The sequence below is a fragment of the Nerophis lumbriciformis genome, linkage group LG01, assembly GCF_033978685.3.
Source record: "Nerophis lumbriciformis linkage group LG01, RoL_Nlum_v2.1, whole genome shotgun sequence".
Taxonomy (NCBI): domain Eukaryota; kingdom Metazoa; phylum Chordata; class Actinopteri; order Syngnathiformes; family Syngnathidae; genus Nerophis; species Nerophis lumbriciformis.
In genome coordinates, this window is record NC_084548.2 from 9,418,046 (window position 1) to 9,435,000 (window position 16,955).

General features: G+C 39.6%; 1 protein-coding gene across 1 annotated transcript in view; it reads left to right on the top strand.

Annotated features, from left to right (window-relative positions):
• Window positions 1-806: 806 nt before the first annotated feature.
• Window positions 807-16,955, top strand: part of bsna (bassoon presynaptic cytomatrix protein a) — a 196,144-nt gene continuing 179,995 nt past the window's right edge. The window contains exons 1-2 of the mRNA XM_061974572.1: window positions 807-871; window positions 1,361-1,860. Coding sequence (XP_061830556.1) covers window positions 1,685-1,860 — 176 coding nt within the window. The 5' untranslated portion in view covers window positions 807-871; window positions 1,361-1,684. The remainder of the gene's footprint in view (window positions 872-1,360; window positions 1,861-16,955) is intronic.

Genomic DNA, 16,955 nt, shown 5'->3' on the forward strand with positions numbered 1-16,955 from the left:
TACTATGGCAAGCGAAAGCCATTTATCAACAACACCCAGAAACGCTGCTGGCTTCGCTGGGCCCAAGCTCATCTAAGATGGACTGATGCAAAGTGTAAAAGTGTTCTGTGGTCTGAAGAGTCCACATTTCAAATTGTTTTTGGAAACTGTGGACGTTGTGTCCTCCGGACCAAAGAGGAGAAGTACCATCCGGATTGTTGTAGGCGCAAAGTTGAAAAGCCAGCATCTGTGATGGTATGGGGGTGTATTAGTGACCAAGACATGGGTGACTCGCACATTTGTGAAGGCACCATTAATGCTGAAAGGTACATACAGGTTTTGGAGCAACATATGTTGCAATCCTAGCAACGTTATCATGGACGCCCCTGCTTATATCAGCAAGACAATGCCAAGCCACGTGTTACATCAACGTGGCTTCATAGTAAAAGAGTGCAGGTACTATACTGGCCTGCCTGTAGTCCAGACCTGTCTCCCATTGAAAATGTGTGGTGCATTATGAAGCCGAAAATACCACAACGAAGACTGTTGAACAACTTTAGCTGTACATAAAGCAAGAATGGGAAAGAATTCCACCTGAGAAGCTTCAAAAATTGCTCTCTGTCATGTCTGTGTGATCATGTTTTTGTTTTGGTCATGTTCGTTTTGGGTTTTGGACTTTTTGTGCACTTTTGTTTTGTCACCATAGCAACCATTAGTTTTCACCTGTCACGTCACGCACCTGTTTCACGTTTTGAGTCACGCACCTGCTTTCACTAGTCATGTCCATAGTATTTCAGTTCATTCTTTTCAGTTTGTCGTTCTGACGACCTCCACATTTATGCTTATGTACACTCTTCATCCTCTAAGATCCTGCTTCATGTCCCATGCCAAAGTAAGTTTTTGTTCCATGTTTATAGTCTTTTTGTTTTTCATAGTTTGTTCTCCGCCATTGTGCGCGTCTTTTGTTTGATCCTTTTTTTGTAGTTCTAGTGTTTCAATAAAAAAATGTACTCACATTCCCGTCTCGCCCGAGCCAACTTTCCGTTGCATCCCGGAAAAGCTAACATCCAAGACCAAGTCTTGACACTCTCCTCAGTTCCCATACGTTTACTGGTACTTGCTAAAAGGAAAGGCCATGTAACACAGTGGTGAACATGCCCCTGTGCCAACTTTTTTGCAAACGTGTTGCTGCCATTAAATTCTAAGTTAATAATTATTTGCAAAAAAAAATAAAATAAAGTTTCTCTGTCCGAACATTAAATATCTTGTCTTTGCAGTCTATTCAATTGAATATAAGTTGAAAATTGGTTTTTATTTACACTACATAACATTGATTGCAAATATTCAAAGCAAATATGTTTTTCATCTTTTTGTCTCCTAGCGCGCCCCCTGGCGGTTGTTTTGGGTCTTACAGGCAGGCGGAAGCGCGCTCCCGCCACCACGTCAGAAGCGAGCCTACTGGTGCTGAGGCTGACGAGGAGTTGGATGAGGATGATGATGATGATGATGATGATGATGGCGGTAATACACGAGCAAGGCTGAGATCCCTCACCTTCTTCTCTCTTCCCCTTTTTTTTACCCCTCCCCGTCCATTCCACGTCGGACCGCCTGCATCTCGTTTCAAGACAGCGACGTGAAAGCCAAAGAAGAAGAAGAAGGAGAAGAAGAAGGGAGGATTCCCCGCCCTCCTGTCTTGTGAGCCGCGATGGGGAACGAAGCGAGCATGGAGGGCGGCGGGCAGCCGGGAGAGGCCGGGATGATGGGCTCCGTGCTGCCCGGAGGACACCCGGCCAGCGCGGGGCAGCCACACATGAAGCCCGCCAACGGCTCCGCGGCCGGCGGAGGGATGGGAGTCGGAGGCCCCGTGATGGGGATGACGCGGTAAGACGGAGCAAAGGGGGGGAAACCATTCGGGGGGTCGGCACTCTTTTGCTTTGACATTGGCTAGTAACGGTTGTCATGGCAGCCGCACGAGCCTGAGGGCCGTGCCTTCATCATGTGCTGTGGCGATAGTATTCGTGCGTGTACGGGGACTGGCGTGACGGGCTGCAGAAAAAAAAAAAAGAAAAAAAAAAAACACACGCGCGCGCGCTCGCTCTTGTCGTGTCCACGCAACGAACTCGCCAACATGCACACTCGTCGTTACATCACATTCACAATTCATGCTGGGTCATTTTTGACAAGGAGCTTTTTTTTTTTTTTTACTGGTAGGGAAACACGTGATGCTCGCGTGCGTGCGTGCGTGTGTGCGTGTACCCGCGTGCAGGGCTTGCCTTGAAAATGTGGGCGTGTGTGTGTGTGTGTGTGTGTGTGTGTGTTCTTGTATTTCTACCCTTCCTGAGACGTCAACAAGGAAAAGTAGCTTCCATATGAGGAGGTGTGATCAAGTTCGGACCGAAATCCTGGTCACTGTTACGGAAAACCATTGCATCTAATAGAGAATGTCTCATTTGCACCCCCTGGTGGGGAAATCTTCTCAAAATGAGGGTGGTTCCAAAAAAGGAGGGATTTTTCAATATTGACTGTGTGTGTCTTTTTTAAAAGTGCTCCCCCTCTGGTCAACATATATAATAACAAGTGCGTGTACACATTTTAAAGTGCTCTCAATCTGGTCAACATATGAAATAACAAGTGTGTGTAAACATTTTAAAGTGCTCCCCCTCTGGCCAACACATATAATAACAAGTGTGTGTAAACATTTTAAAATGTTCACCCTCTGGTCAACATATGAAATAACAAGTGTGCGTAAAAATTTTAAGTGTTCCCGCTCTGGTCAACATATGTAATAACAAGTGTGTGTAAAAATGTTAAAGTGCTCCCCCTCTGGTCAACATATGAAATAACAAGTGTGTGTAAAAATTTGAAGTGCTCCCCCCTCTGGCCAACATATATAATAACAAGTGTGTGTAAACATTTTAAAAAGTGTGTCCCCTCTGGTCAATATATATAATAACAAGTGTGTGTAAACATTTTAAAGTGCTCCCACTCTAGTCAACATATGAAATAACAAGTGTGTGTAAACATTTTAAAGTGCTCCCCCTCTGGCCAACATATGAAATAACAAGTGTGTGTAAACATTTTAAAAAGTGTGTCCCCTCTGGTCAATATATATAATAACAAGTGTGTGTGAACATTTTAAAGTGCTCCCCCTCTGGCCAACATATGAAATAACAAGTCTGTGTAAAAATTTGAAGTGCTCCTCCTTTGGTCAACATATGTAATAACAAGTGTGTGTAAAAATGTTAAGTGCTCCCTTTCTGGTCAACATATGAAATAACAAGTGTGTGTAAAATTTTAAGTACTCCCCCCTCTGGCCAACATATGAAGTAAGAAGTGTGTGTAAAAATTTTAAGTGTTCTCCCTCTGGCCAACATATGTAATAACAAGTGTGTGTAAAAATGTTAAAGTGCTCCCCCTCTGGTCAACATATGAAAAAGCAAGTGTGTGTAAAATTTTTAAGTGCTCCCCCTCTGGCCAACATATGTAATAACAAGTGTGTGTAAAAATGTTAAAGTGCTCCCCCTCTGGTCAACATATGAAAAAGCAAGTGTGTGCAAAAATTGTAATTGCTCCCTCTCTGGCCAAAATATGTAATAACAAATGTGTGTAAACATTTTAAAGTGCTCCCCCTCTGGCCAACATATGAAATAACAAGTGTGTGTAAACATTTTAAGTGCTCCCCCCTCTGGCCAACATATATAATAACAAGTGTGTGTAAACATTTTAAAGTGCGCCCCTCTGGTTAACATATGAAATAGCAAGTGTGTGTGAACATTTTAAAGTGCTCTCTCTCTGGCCAACATATGAAATAACAAGTCTGTGTAAAAATTTGAAGTGCTCCTCCTTTGGTCAACATATGTAATAACAAGTGTGTGAAAAAATGTTAAGTGGTCCCTTTCTGGCCAACATATGAAATAACAAGTGTGTGTAAAAATTTGAAGTGCTCCGCCCTCTGGCCAACATATATAATAACAAGTGTGTGTAAACATTTTGAAGTGCTCCCCCTCTGGCCAACATATATAATAACAAGTGTGTGTAAACATTTTAAAGTGCTCCCACTCTGGTCAACATATGAAATAACAAGTGTGTGTAAACATTTTAAAGTGCTCCCCCTCTGGTCAACATATGTAATAACAAGTGTGTGTAAACATTTTAAAGTGCTCTCAATCTGGTCAACATATGAAATAACAAGTGTATGTAAACATTTTAAAGTGGTCCCCCTCTGGCCAACATATGAAATAACAAGTGTGTGCAAAAATTTTAAGTGCTCCCTGTCTGGCCAACATATATAATAACAAGTGTGTGTAAAAATGTTAAAGTACTCCCCCTCTGGTCAACATATGAAATAACAAGTGTGTGTAAACATTTGAAGTGCTCCCCCTCTGGCCAACATATATAATAACAAGTGTGTGTAAACATTTTAAAGTGCTCCCCCTCTGGTCAACATATGAAATAACAAGTGTGTGTGTGAACATTTTAAGTGTTCCCCCTCTGGCCAACATATGAAATAACAAGTGTGTGTAAACATTTCAAGTGCTCCCCCTTTGGCAAACATATGTAATAACAAGTGTGTGTAAACATTTCAAGTACTCCCCCTTTGGTCAACATATGTAATAACAAGTGTGTGTAAAAATCTGGAGTGCTCCCCCTCTGGTCAACATATGAAATAACAAGTGTGTGTAAGAAATTGAAATGCGCCCCCTTTGGCCAAAATTTATTCCCAAAAAATATATATATGTATATAGAGACATACTGTAATAGTTTGAAGTAAATAATGAAGTTTAAAAACAATTACAAACGAAAAATAAATTAATTAATTAATTAACTAAAAGCAGTCTTTTTCTCACAATGTGTCGACTTTTTCTTATAAAATTGGGAACAATTTCTCATACTCTTTCTGTTTCTTTAATATTGCAATATTTTCTCCTAAAAGTATGACTTTTTAAAAAAAATGTAAAATGATTACTTTTTAATGCAAAATGCTGACATTTGTCAAATAAAATTCTGACTTGTATCACAATATTGCCAATTGTTCTGTTGTCCTTGTAAAATAGTGAAATGTTTTGAGTAAAATTATGACTTTTGTCATCATTTTGCCAAGTAAAATTCCAATTAATATAACACTGCCAACATTTTAAAGTTTTCTTATAAAATTGTGACTTTTGTCGAGTAAGATTACGACTCCTTTCATAAAATTGTCAAAATCTTAAGCTTTTCCTGTAAAATCGCGACTGATATTGAGTAAAATTCCAACTTTCATCATAACATTGCACAAATGTTCAGTTTTTCTCGTAAAATTTTGACTCGCGTCGAGTAAAATTACGACTTTTATTTGAATACTGCTAAAATTAAGTTTTTCTTGTGAAATTGTGACCTTTTTCTTGTGAAATTCCAACTAATTTTTCACAACAAGCTTTTTTTTATATATTTACATTATATGTATATATTATTAATGTTGTAAATACAAATCTTTTTATATCCAGAAAGGGTGGTCCGAAAGAGGTAGGCATTTTTCGGAGGTCTTAAGAAGGCAACAAATTCAAGAATGTGTGTGTGTGTGTGTGTATCATACTATCATGTTGAGGAGAACAACAATGACACTATAGTATACATACAATGCATCATGGAGTACACAACACACATGCATGCAGGTTGATGACAAAGAGGAGTGTGTGTATGGAGTGTGTGTATCATTATATAACATACAGATAGCTGGGTTAAGCCGCCATCCGACAGCTCGGTGCTGTCATTGGTGCATAAATCTATTCAAGACCTATGTTGCTTTGGCCAACTTGAAATGTAAAGGTTGGTGCATGAGTACTTACAACATGCACTAACCTATATGGGGGCCATCACAGTGAGTCACGTGTCTTCCCTCCCCTGACCGTGCCTCCATTTCTTTTTTTGCACTGCCTGCACATCGCCTCTTCCTCCCCTTCGCCACATACTGTAAATGCATGTACAAACCCCGTTTCCATATGAGTTGGGAAATTGTGTTAGATGTAAATATAAACGGAATACAATGATTTGCAAATCCTTTTCAACCCATATTCAATTGAATGCACTACAAAGACAACATATTTGATGTTCAAACTCATAAACTTTATTTTTTTTTTGCAAATAATAATTAACTTAGAATTTCATGGCTGCAACACGTGCCAAAGTAGTTGGGAAAGGGCATGTTCACCACTGTGTTACATGGCCTTTCCTTTTAACAACACTCAATAAACGATTGGGAACTGAGGAAAGTAATTGTTGAAGCTTTGAAAGTGGAATTATTTCCCATTCTTGTTTTATGTACAGCTTCAGTCGTTCAACAGTCCGGGGTCTCCGCTGTCGTATTTTACGCTTCATAATGCGCCACACATTTTTGATGAGGGACAGGTCTGGACTGCAGGCGGGCCAGAAAAATACCCGCACTCTTTTTTTACGAAGCCACGCTGTTGTAACACGTGCTGAATGTGGCTTGGCATTGTCTTGCTGAAATAAGCAGGGGCGTCCATGAAAAAGACGGCGCTTAGATGGCAGCACATGTTGGTCCAAAACCTGTATGTACCTTTCAGCATTAATGGTAATAATAATAATACTACATTTTATTTATAAGGCGCCTTTCTGGGCACTCAAGGACACCGTACAAAATCACAACAATAAAATCAAATTGGATAAAAAAACAACAACAACAACAACAAAGAGAAAAGAAAAGATGATTACAATGAGCCCTGCAATGAGATGGCGACTTGTCCAGGGTACACCCCGCCTTCCGCCCGATTGTAGTTGAGATAGGCTCCAGCGCCCCCCGAGACCCCGAAGGGAATAAGCGGTAGAAAATGGATGGATGGATGGATGATTACAATGAATAAGCACTCAGGAATCTTGATTTGAAGAGGGATATTGAATCTAAGTTGCGAAGGTCTGGTGGTAAAGAGTTCCAAAGATGTGGGGCAGAGCGGCTGAAAGCTCGGGCACCCATGGTGGACAGTTTAAATAAAGGGACAGTGAGATGGATGGATGAAGAGTGGTGCCTTCACCTCCATACCATCACAGATGCTGGCTTTTGAACTTTGCGCCAATAACAGTCTGGATGGTTCGCTTCCCCTTTGGTCCGGATGACACGATGTCGAATATTTCCAAAAACAATTTGAAATGTGGACTCGTCAGACCACAGAACACTTTTCCACTTTGTATCAGTCCATCTTAGATGATCTCGGGCCCAGAGAAGCCGGCGACGTTTCTGGATGTTGTTGATAAATGGCTTTCGCTTTGCAAAGGAGAGCTTTAACTTGCACTTACAGATGTAGTGACAAACTGTATTTAGTGACAGTGGTTTTCTGAAGTGTTCCTGAGCCCATGTGGTGATATCCTTTAGAGATTGATGTCGGTTTTTGATACAGTGCCGTCTGAGGGATCGAAGGTCACGGTCATTCAATGTTGGTTTCCGGCCATGCCGCTTACGTGGAGTGATTTCTCCAGATTCTCTGAACCTTTTGATATAATGGACCGTAGATGTTGAAATCCCTAAATTTCTTGCAATTGCATTTTGAGAAACGTTGTTTTTAAACTGTTTGACTATTTGCTCACGCAGTTGTGGACAAAAAGGTGTACCTCGCCCCATCCTTTCTTGTGAAAGACTGAACATTTTTTGGGAAGCTGTTTTTATACCCAATCATGGCACCCACCTGTTCCCAATTATCCTGCACACCTGTGGGATGTTCCAAATAAGTGTTTGATGAGCATTCCTCAACTTTATCAGTATTTATTGCCACCTTTCCCAACTTCTTTGTCACGTGTTGCTGGCATCAAATTCTAAAGTTAATGATTATTTGCAAAAAAAAAAAAAAAATGTTTATCAGTTTGAACATCAAATATGTTGTCTTTGTAGCATATTCAACTGAATATGGGTTGAAAATGATTTGCAAATAATTGTATTCCGTTTATATTTACATCTAACACAATTTCCCAACTCATATGGAAACGGGGTTTGTATGTTATATTCTCATTGCCGTGCAGTCTTCACTCTCCTAACATATCCCCTCCGTCATCCCCATACAATGGCGGCGTGAGCGCAGCTAAAAGAAGCGACAACATGCCCATTAGCCCTGAGCTAATGGGCAATTTTTACGCCTCACAAAAGCATACAACATTAAAGATACAGTCGAGGCTTCTGTGGTTTATCCGTCATACAGGGTAGAGCCAGAATATACGCTAGGTCAGGAAAAAAAACAGAGGCTATTTCATCCCTACAAGCCTGTTTTGCAGGTTTCCCTGCTCTTTAGGAGATTTATTGGGGACATCAGCGAAACAGGCTTGTAGGGATGACATAGCCTCTGTGTTTTTTCCTGACCTAACGTATACAACATTAAAAATGCATGTAAGCCAGACTTGGGCAAAATGCGGGGCCACATGCGGCCCATTTAGATTGTCAATCCGGCCCGCCGGACGGTCTACATCATTTTTAGTGTTTTACAATTAAATTTTTGTGTTTTACAAGCACAATAAATAAATCCCCTGAAGAGCAGCTACACCTGTGAAACAGGCTTGCAGGGATGAAATAGCCTGCTCTTCAGGGGACTTCCCCGATAAATCCCCTGAACAGCAGGCTATTTCAACTGGCTTGTAGGGATAAAATATCCCTGATAAATCCCCCGAAGAGCAGGGAAACCTGCAAAACAGGCTTGTCGGGATGGAATAGTCACCGGGTTTTTTCCTGACCTAACGTATACAACATTAAAAATGCATATGTGCCAGACCTGGGCAAAATACGGCCCATTTAGATTTTCAATCCGGCCCGCCGGACGGTCTACATCATTTTTAATGTTTTACAATTCAATTTTTGTGTTTTACAAGCACAATAAATAAATCCCCTGAAGAGCAGGGACTCCTGCGAAACAGGATTGTAGGGATGAAATAGCCTGCTCTTCAGGGGATTTATCTGGGAAATCCCTGAAGAACAGGCTATTTCAACAGGCTTGTAGGGATCAAATATCCCCGATAAATGCCCTGAAGAGCAGGGAAACCTGCGAAACAGGCTTGTCGGTATGAAATAGCCTCTGTGTTTTTTTCCTGACCTAACGCATACAACATTAAAAATGCATGTATGCCAGACTTGGGCAAAGTACAGTCCGTGGGCCACATGCGGCCCATTTAGATTTTCAATCCGGCCCGCCGGACGGTCTACATAATTTTTAGTGTTCTACAGTTCAGTTTTTGTGTTTTACAAGCACAATAAATAAATCGCCTGAAGAGCGGGGACACCTGCGAAACAGGTTTGTAGGGATTAAATAGCCTGCTCTTCAGGGGATTTATCTGGGAAATCCCCTGAAGAGCAGGTTGTTTTAACAGGCTTGTAGGGATAAAATATCCCTGATAAATTTTCTGAAGAGCAGTGAAACCTGTGAAACAGGCTTGTCGGGATGAAATAGTCTCTGTGTTTTTTTCCTGACCTAACGCATACAACATTAAAAATGCATGTATGCCAGACTTGGGCAAAATACGGCCCGCGGGCCGCATGCGGCCCATTTAGATTTTCAATCCGGCCCGCCGGACGGTCTACATAATTTTTAGTGTTCTACAATTCAGTTTTTGTGTTTTATAAGCACAATAAATACATCCCCTGAAGAGCAGGGACACCTGCGAAACAGGCTTGTAGGGATTAAATAGCCTACTCTTCAGGGGATGTATCTGGGAAATCCCCTGAAGAGCAGGTTATTTCAACAGGCTTGTAGGGATACAATATCCTCGATAAATCCCCTGAAGAGCAGGGACACCTGCGAAACAGGTTTGTAGGGATTAAATAGCCTGCTCTTCAGGGGATTTATCTGGGAAATCCCCTGAAGAGCAGGCTATTTCAATTGGCTTGTAGGGATTAAATAGCCCCGATAAATCCCCTGAAGAGCAGGGAAACCTGCAGAACAGGCTTGTCGGGATGGAATAGTCACCGGGTTTTTTTCCTGACCTAACGTATACAACATTAAAAATGCATATGTGCCAGACCTGGGCAAAATACGGCCCATTTAGATTTTCAATCCGGCCCCCCGGACGGTCTATATTATTTTTTGTGTTTTACAATTAAATTTTTGTGTTTTACAAGCACAATAAATAAATCCCCTGAAGAGCAGGGACACCTGCGAAACAGGCTTGTACAGGATTTATCGGGGAAATCCCCTGAAGAGCAGGCTATTTCAACAGGCTTGTAGGGATACAATATCCCTGATAAATTCCCTGAAGAGCAGGGAAACCTGCGAAACAGGCTTCTCGGGATGGAATGGTCACCGTGTGCCACTAGTGCGGCTAAAAACATACATTCTATATATTTGAAGACACAACTTATATGTCATTTTGCCTTCTTTTTCCCTTACATTTTTACAGTCATTTGTTAGATTTCTATGTTCACACTTCAACTATTTAGCTTTATTTATGGATGAATAGTTTTATCTTGTTTTATAATAACTAAAATGTTAAGTGACAATGATTGTGAATGAAGAACATTGTATTCTGAACTTGCTAAAAAACATGCCTTAACTGGAGAAAAAGCACAACTGTGGGAGGCACAAAAAGTTGCTGACAATGGAGCATCATTTACTGCCAATTGGAGAGAGAGACTATGACGGGAAAATAAAGAGTGCGAGAGAGAGAGAGAAAAAAAGGGAACGATAGACAAAAATAAGTGAAGTCTAAATTGGTAACGGGAGAGGGAGAAGAAAGGAGTGAAGAGCACTGATGTCCAGATGGCGCGATGAGGACGATGTAGAGAGAAGAGAGGAGAGGGAGGCGAGAGCACACATGGAGGAGAACATACAGTAGACTCTGTGAGGTCACGTGTTCATCTTCCATCTGACTCAACTCACACATGACAAGCTGCTCTGTGTTTATTGTACAGTGTGACTCTGAGTGTGTGTGTGTGTGTGTGTGTACTGACCAGTACAGCACTTGATACCTTGCATGTCTGCAGGTCTAGGATTGCTTCAATGTGTGTGTGTTATACAGCAGACGTCTTTAAGTCCGGAGGAACAGAGGAAAGCAGCAGTGACAATGCAAGTTTGCCATTTGAAAAAGCACGGGAAATAAAATGTTTTTTATACTGTATGTGAATGCAGTGTTTCCAACAATACTGCAATATATTTGTGGTGGTGGGTTGTGGTGCATAATTGGCAATCAATTAGTTGGAATAACGTGCGAGAGACAAAAAGTGAGTCGCCGTTAGGGTATTAGTATAGTACCGCGATACTAATGAATCATATTCGGTACTATACCGCCTCTGAAAAGTACCGGTCCGCATGTAAAATGTAAACAAACGCCATTGGTGGATCTACACCTAACATCCACTGTAATGATACCAAGTACAGGAGCATATCTAGTCGATACCACTACAATCACCTCGATTCTTTTTGGCTTTGGGGGTGGGGTGGTGGGGGGGCGTGGTCGGGGGCGGGGCTAAGAGGGGAGGAGTATATTTACAGCTAGAATTCACCAAGTCAAGTATTTCATATATATATATATATATATATATATATATATATATATATATATATATATATATATATATATATATATATATATAAGAAATACTTGACTTTCAGTGAATTCTAGCTGTATATATATTTATTTTATTATATATATATATATATATATATATATATATATATATATATATATATATATATATATATATATATATATATATAAAAGAAATACTTGAATTTCAGTGTTAATTTATTTACACATATACACACACATAACACTCATCTACTCATTGTTGAGTTAAGGGTTGAATTGTCCATCCTTGTTCTATTCTTTGTCACTATTTTTCTAACCATGCTGAACACCCTTTCGCAGGTACCCAGAAAGGTTTCGAGTACCACCCAAAAAACTGAATCTCTGAAGACAGTATAAAAATCTGTGTTAAAGGTGTACAAATACTGTTTGTATAATAAGCATGTTATTTTTTTTTTACAAATGAGGGTTAAGAGTTCAGTACTAAAAAAAAAAAAAGTACAGTTTTTTAATTGAGCTGCTGCATTTTTTGGTTGGGTTGTTTATTTATTCTGAGTAACTTATATACATTTATAAAAGGGGAATAATGTAATAGAGTTATTTATGTTTGTCTGTTGCCATCTCCTGGTGAATGTTGGCTATAGCGTACTGGGGTTACTTTTTGGTTGGCCAACGATTTACGTGGTGTTGCGCACTTGACGTCACTCAGGTCCGCATGGAGCTGGAGGGGGCGTGGCTTCCAGCTCCGCCTGAATTTCGGGAGATTTTCGGGAGAAAATTTGTCCCGGGAGGTTTTCGGGAGAGGCGCTGAATTTCGGGAGTCTCCCGGAAAATCCGGGAGGGTTGGCAAGTATGCTACTTGGTACCCAAATTTGTGGTATCATCCAAAACTAATGTAAAGCATCCAAACAACAGAAGAATAAGTGATTATTAAATTTGAACAGAAGTGTAGATAGAACATGTTAAAAGAGAAATTAAGCAGATATTAACAGTAAATGAACAAGTAGATTAATAATTAATTTTCTACCATTTGTCCTTTATAATTTTGACAAAATAATAGAATGTGAATTGACACAATATGTTACTGCATATGTCAGCAGCTAAATTAGGAGCCTTTGTTTGTTTACTTACTACTAAAAGACAAGTTGTCTTGTATGTTTACTATTTTATTTAAGGACTAAATTGCAATAATAAACATATGTTTAATGTACCCTAAGATTTTTTGTTAAAATAAAGCCAATAATGCAATTTTTTGCAGTCAACTTTATTTAGAAAAGTATCGAAAATAGGGATGTCCGATAATGGCCTTTTGCCCATATCCGATATTCCAATATTATCCAACTCTTTAATTACCGATACAGATATCAACCGATACCGATATATTCAGTCGTGGAATTAACACATTATTATGCCTAATTTTGTTGTGATGCCCCGCTGGATGCATGAGACAATGTAACAAGGTTTTCCAAAATAAATCAACTCAAGTTATGAGAAAAAATGCCAACATGGCACTGCCATATTTATTATTGAAGTCACAAAGTGCATTATTTTTTTTAACATGCCTCAAAACAGCAGCTTGGAATTTGGGACATGCTCTTCCTGAGAGAGCATGAGGAGGTTGAGGTGCGCAGGGTTGGGGGGCGGGCGGGGTTTCGGGGTAGGTGGAGGTGTATATTGTAGCGTCCCTAAAGAGTTAGTGCTGCAAGGGGTTCTGGGTATTTGTTCTGTTGTGTTTATGTTGTGTTACGGTGCGGATATTCCGATATTGTCCAACTCTTTAATTACCGATACCGATATCAACCGATACCGATATCAACCGATATATACAGTCGTGGAATTATCACATTATTATGCCTAATTTGGACAACCAGGTATGGTGAAGATAAGGTACTTTTAAAAACAATTAATAAAATAAAATTAGATAAATAAATTAAATACATTTTCTTGAATAAAAAATAAAGTAAAACAATATAAAAACAGTTACATAGAAACTAGTAATTAATGAAAATTAGTAAAATTAACTGTTAAAGGTTAGTACTATTAGTGGACCAGCAGCACGCACAATCATGTGTGCTTACGGACTGTATCCCTTGCAGACTGTATTGATATATATTGATATATAATGTAGGAACCAGAATATTAATAACAGAAAGAAACAACCCTTTTGTGTGAATGAGTGTAAATGGGGGAGGAAGGTTTTTTGGGTTGGTGCACTAATTGTTAGTGTATTTTGTGTTTTTTATGTTGATTTAATAAAAATAAAAAAAATTAAAAAACAACAAAAAAATAAAAAACCGATACCAATAATAAAAAAAACGATACCGATAATTTCCGATATTACATTTTAACGCATTTATCGACATCTCTAATAAAAAAAAAAAATCGAAAATAATTTTGGTACCGGTACCAAAATATTGGTACCGGTACCAACACTAGTCGCCGTTAAAAAAAAGAAGAAGTCACAAACAAGACTTGGGATGGGTAGCAAAACCTGGAGCACTAGCCAGTCGTCACAACGACTCATTTTGCGAGGTAATGAGCGTCAAAAATCACAACACAAATACATTATTTTTTTGCACGTTCTTTATGCTGCATTGCTGCTGGTTTTGTTGCAATAATTATGACAGTTAGTTGTGGATTATTTTGTTCTTATTTTTGAATGGCATTATAATTGTAGCATTTCAACTACTAGTCTGTTCAACTGTCATAAAATTCCATAAAAATATATATATTTTTATAACGAAAAATGATTTCCATTGTTTAGGTATCAATTCTTAAGCGGCGTGTAAGCACCGGCATCGTTTTGAAAGAACCAATTTGGTACAAATATCAGTTTAAAATGTGAACGGTACCCACTCCTTTAACCAGAACTGGGCAAAATACGGGCTGCAGGCCATATAAAGCCCGTTAAGATTTCCAATCCGGCCCGCCGGATGTTTCCAAATAACTTTTTGTGGACCTTTACAATTTGAAATGTGGACTCGTCAGACCACCGAACACTTTTCCACTTTCCATCAGTCCATCTTAGATGAACTCGGGCCCAGCGAAGCCGGCGGCGTTTCTGGGTGTTGTTGATAAATGACTTTCACTTTGCATAGTAGAGTTTTAACTTGCACTTACAGATGTAGCGATGAACTTTAGTTACTGACAGTGGTTTTCTGAACTGTTCCTGAGCCCGTGAGGTGATATCCTTTACGCACTGATGTCGCTTTTTGATGCAGTACCGCCTGAGGGATCGAAGGTCTGTAATATCGCTTACGTGCAGTGATTTCTCCAGATTCTCTGAACCTTGTGATGATATTACGGACCGTAGATGGTGAAATCCCTAAATTCCTTGCAATAGCTCGTTGAGAAATGTTGTTCTTGAACTGTTCGACTATTTGCTCATGAGCCCATGTGGTGATATCCTTTACACACTGATGTCGCTTTTTGATGCTTGCTGCTTACGTGCTGCGATTTCTCCAGATTCTCTGAACCATTTGATGATATTACAGACCGTGGATGGTGAAATCCCTAAATTCCTTGCAATAGCTGGTAGAGAAATGTTGTTCACAAAGTGGTGACCCTCGCCCCATCCTTGTTTGTGAATGACTGAGCATTTCTTGGAAGTTACTTTTATACCCAATCATGGCACCCACCTGTTCGCAATTAGCCTGTTCACCTGTGGGATGTTCCAAATAAATGTCTGATGAGCATTCCTCAACTTTCTCAGTCTTTTTTGCCACTTGTGCCAGCTTTTTTGAAACTTGTTGCAGGCATCAAATTCCAAATGAGCTAATATTTGCAAAAAATAACAAAGTTTTCCAGTTCAAACGTTAAGTATCTTGTCTTTGTAGTCTATTCAATTGAATATAGGTTGAAAAGGATTTGCAAATCATTGTATTCTGTTTTTATTTACCATTTACATAACGTGCCAACTTCACTGGTTTTGGGTTTTATATGTACAAAACTGGAACATGAGTGTCCTAAAATAAAGGAGTTGGTCGGATGTCTTAGTGAGGTGTCTCTCTGCTGTCGGACAACATATAGAACTGTCTGCATGACTTTATTCACAATAAATACATTGATTATCGATTATTGACTAATCGATTTTATAATCGTCCATGTCCGAATTGCGTCGCATCTAAAAATCGATTATTTCTCCCACCTCTACTAATATTTATATAGCGCTTTTTCTCTCAAAGCGCTTTACATAGTGAAACCCAATATCTAAGTTACATTTAAACCAGTGTGGGTGGCACTGGGAGCAGGTGGGTAAAGTGCCTTGCCCAAGGACACAACGGCAGTGACTAGGATGGCGGAAGCGGGGATCGAACCTGGAACCCTAAAGTTGCTGGCACGGCCACTCTACCAACCGAGCTATACCGCCCCAAATAGCTTCATGCCAATCATTTTAAAGCGTGTTTACGTCCCATTTAGACAGTTCTCGTTATTAAACCAAACTGTCGTCACTCTTGTGTGCACCCCAGTGAAGGGGACGATCAATGTCGCCATAAATAGTTGTCTAAACGGAAAGTCAACAAAATAAAATCCTTTTGCTGCAGTAAAAGGTGATTATATTCAGTTTAATTTCCCCTTGTTGACTCATGGAACACAAAACAATGTGAGCAACCTTTATTTCCCTTGGTGTCTGCTGACAAAATCCAACACTTTGTGGAAGAAAGTTATATTTTTTTGGGAGTGTCATGTTCAAACACTGATGACATCTATTAAACAAGACAAGAAGCAAGGAATCAAACAGAGACAGAATTACATTTGGCTCAGTGAGGAAAAACGCGTACATCTGTACCCTTGTACAGTGTCACTACGCTCTGCCGAAAGATTGTACGCCTCCTCTTTTATTTGGACTTTCCCTGATTACACGGCAACAGCTGTTTCTAAAGGGACGGTGGTCGTAAACATCCATCGCCTTTGATTACAGAACAGTTCAAAGAAAAGGTCGGTTCAAAGAAAAGGTCGTAAAACAGTTCAAAGAAGAGGTGCCTGGAACTTGGGCAGATCCTGGTTTCGCTCGGCTTTGTAGTTCTTGGGTCAAGACAAAATCTTACTGTGGAGTACAATACATCAAAGAAACAGAACACTGTCATGTTGCTTCCCATCCTACACAGTGGAGTTTTAAAAGCCTTCTTCTTGGTAGGATCAAAGACAGCTTTTGTCTTCTCGCCGGGAACTCATGGCAACACAACGTTTTGGGATAACTTAGATATAGGGATGTCCGATAATGGCTTTTTGCTGATATCCGATATTCTGATATTGTCCAACTCTTAAATTACCGATACCGATATCAACCGATACCGATATCAACCGATATATACAGTCGTGGAATTAACACATTATTATGCCTAATTTGGAAAACCAGGTATGGTGAAGATAAGGTTCTTATAAAAAAAAAATTAATAAAATAAAATAAGATAAATAAATTAAAAAAATGTTCTGGAATAAAAAAGAAAGTAAAACAATATAAAAACAGTTACATAGAAACTAGT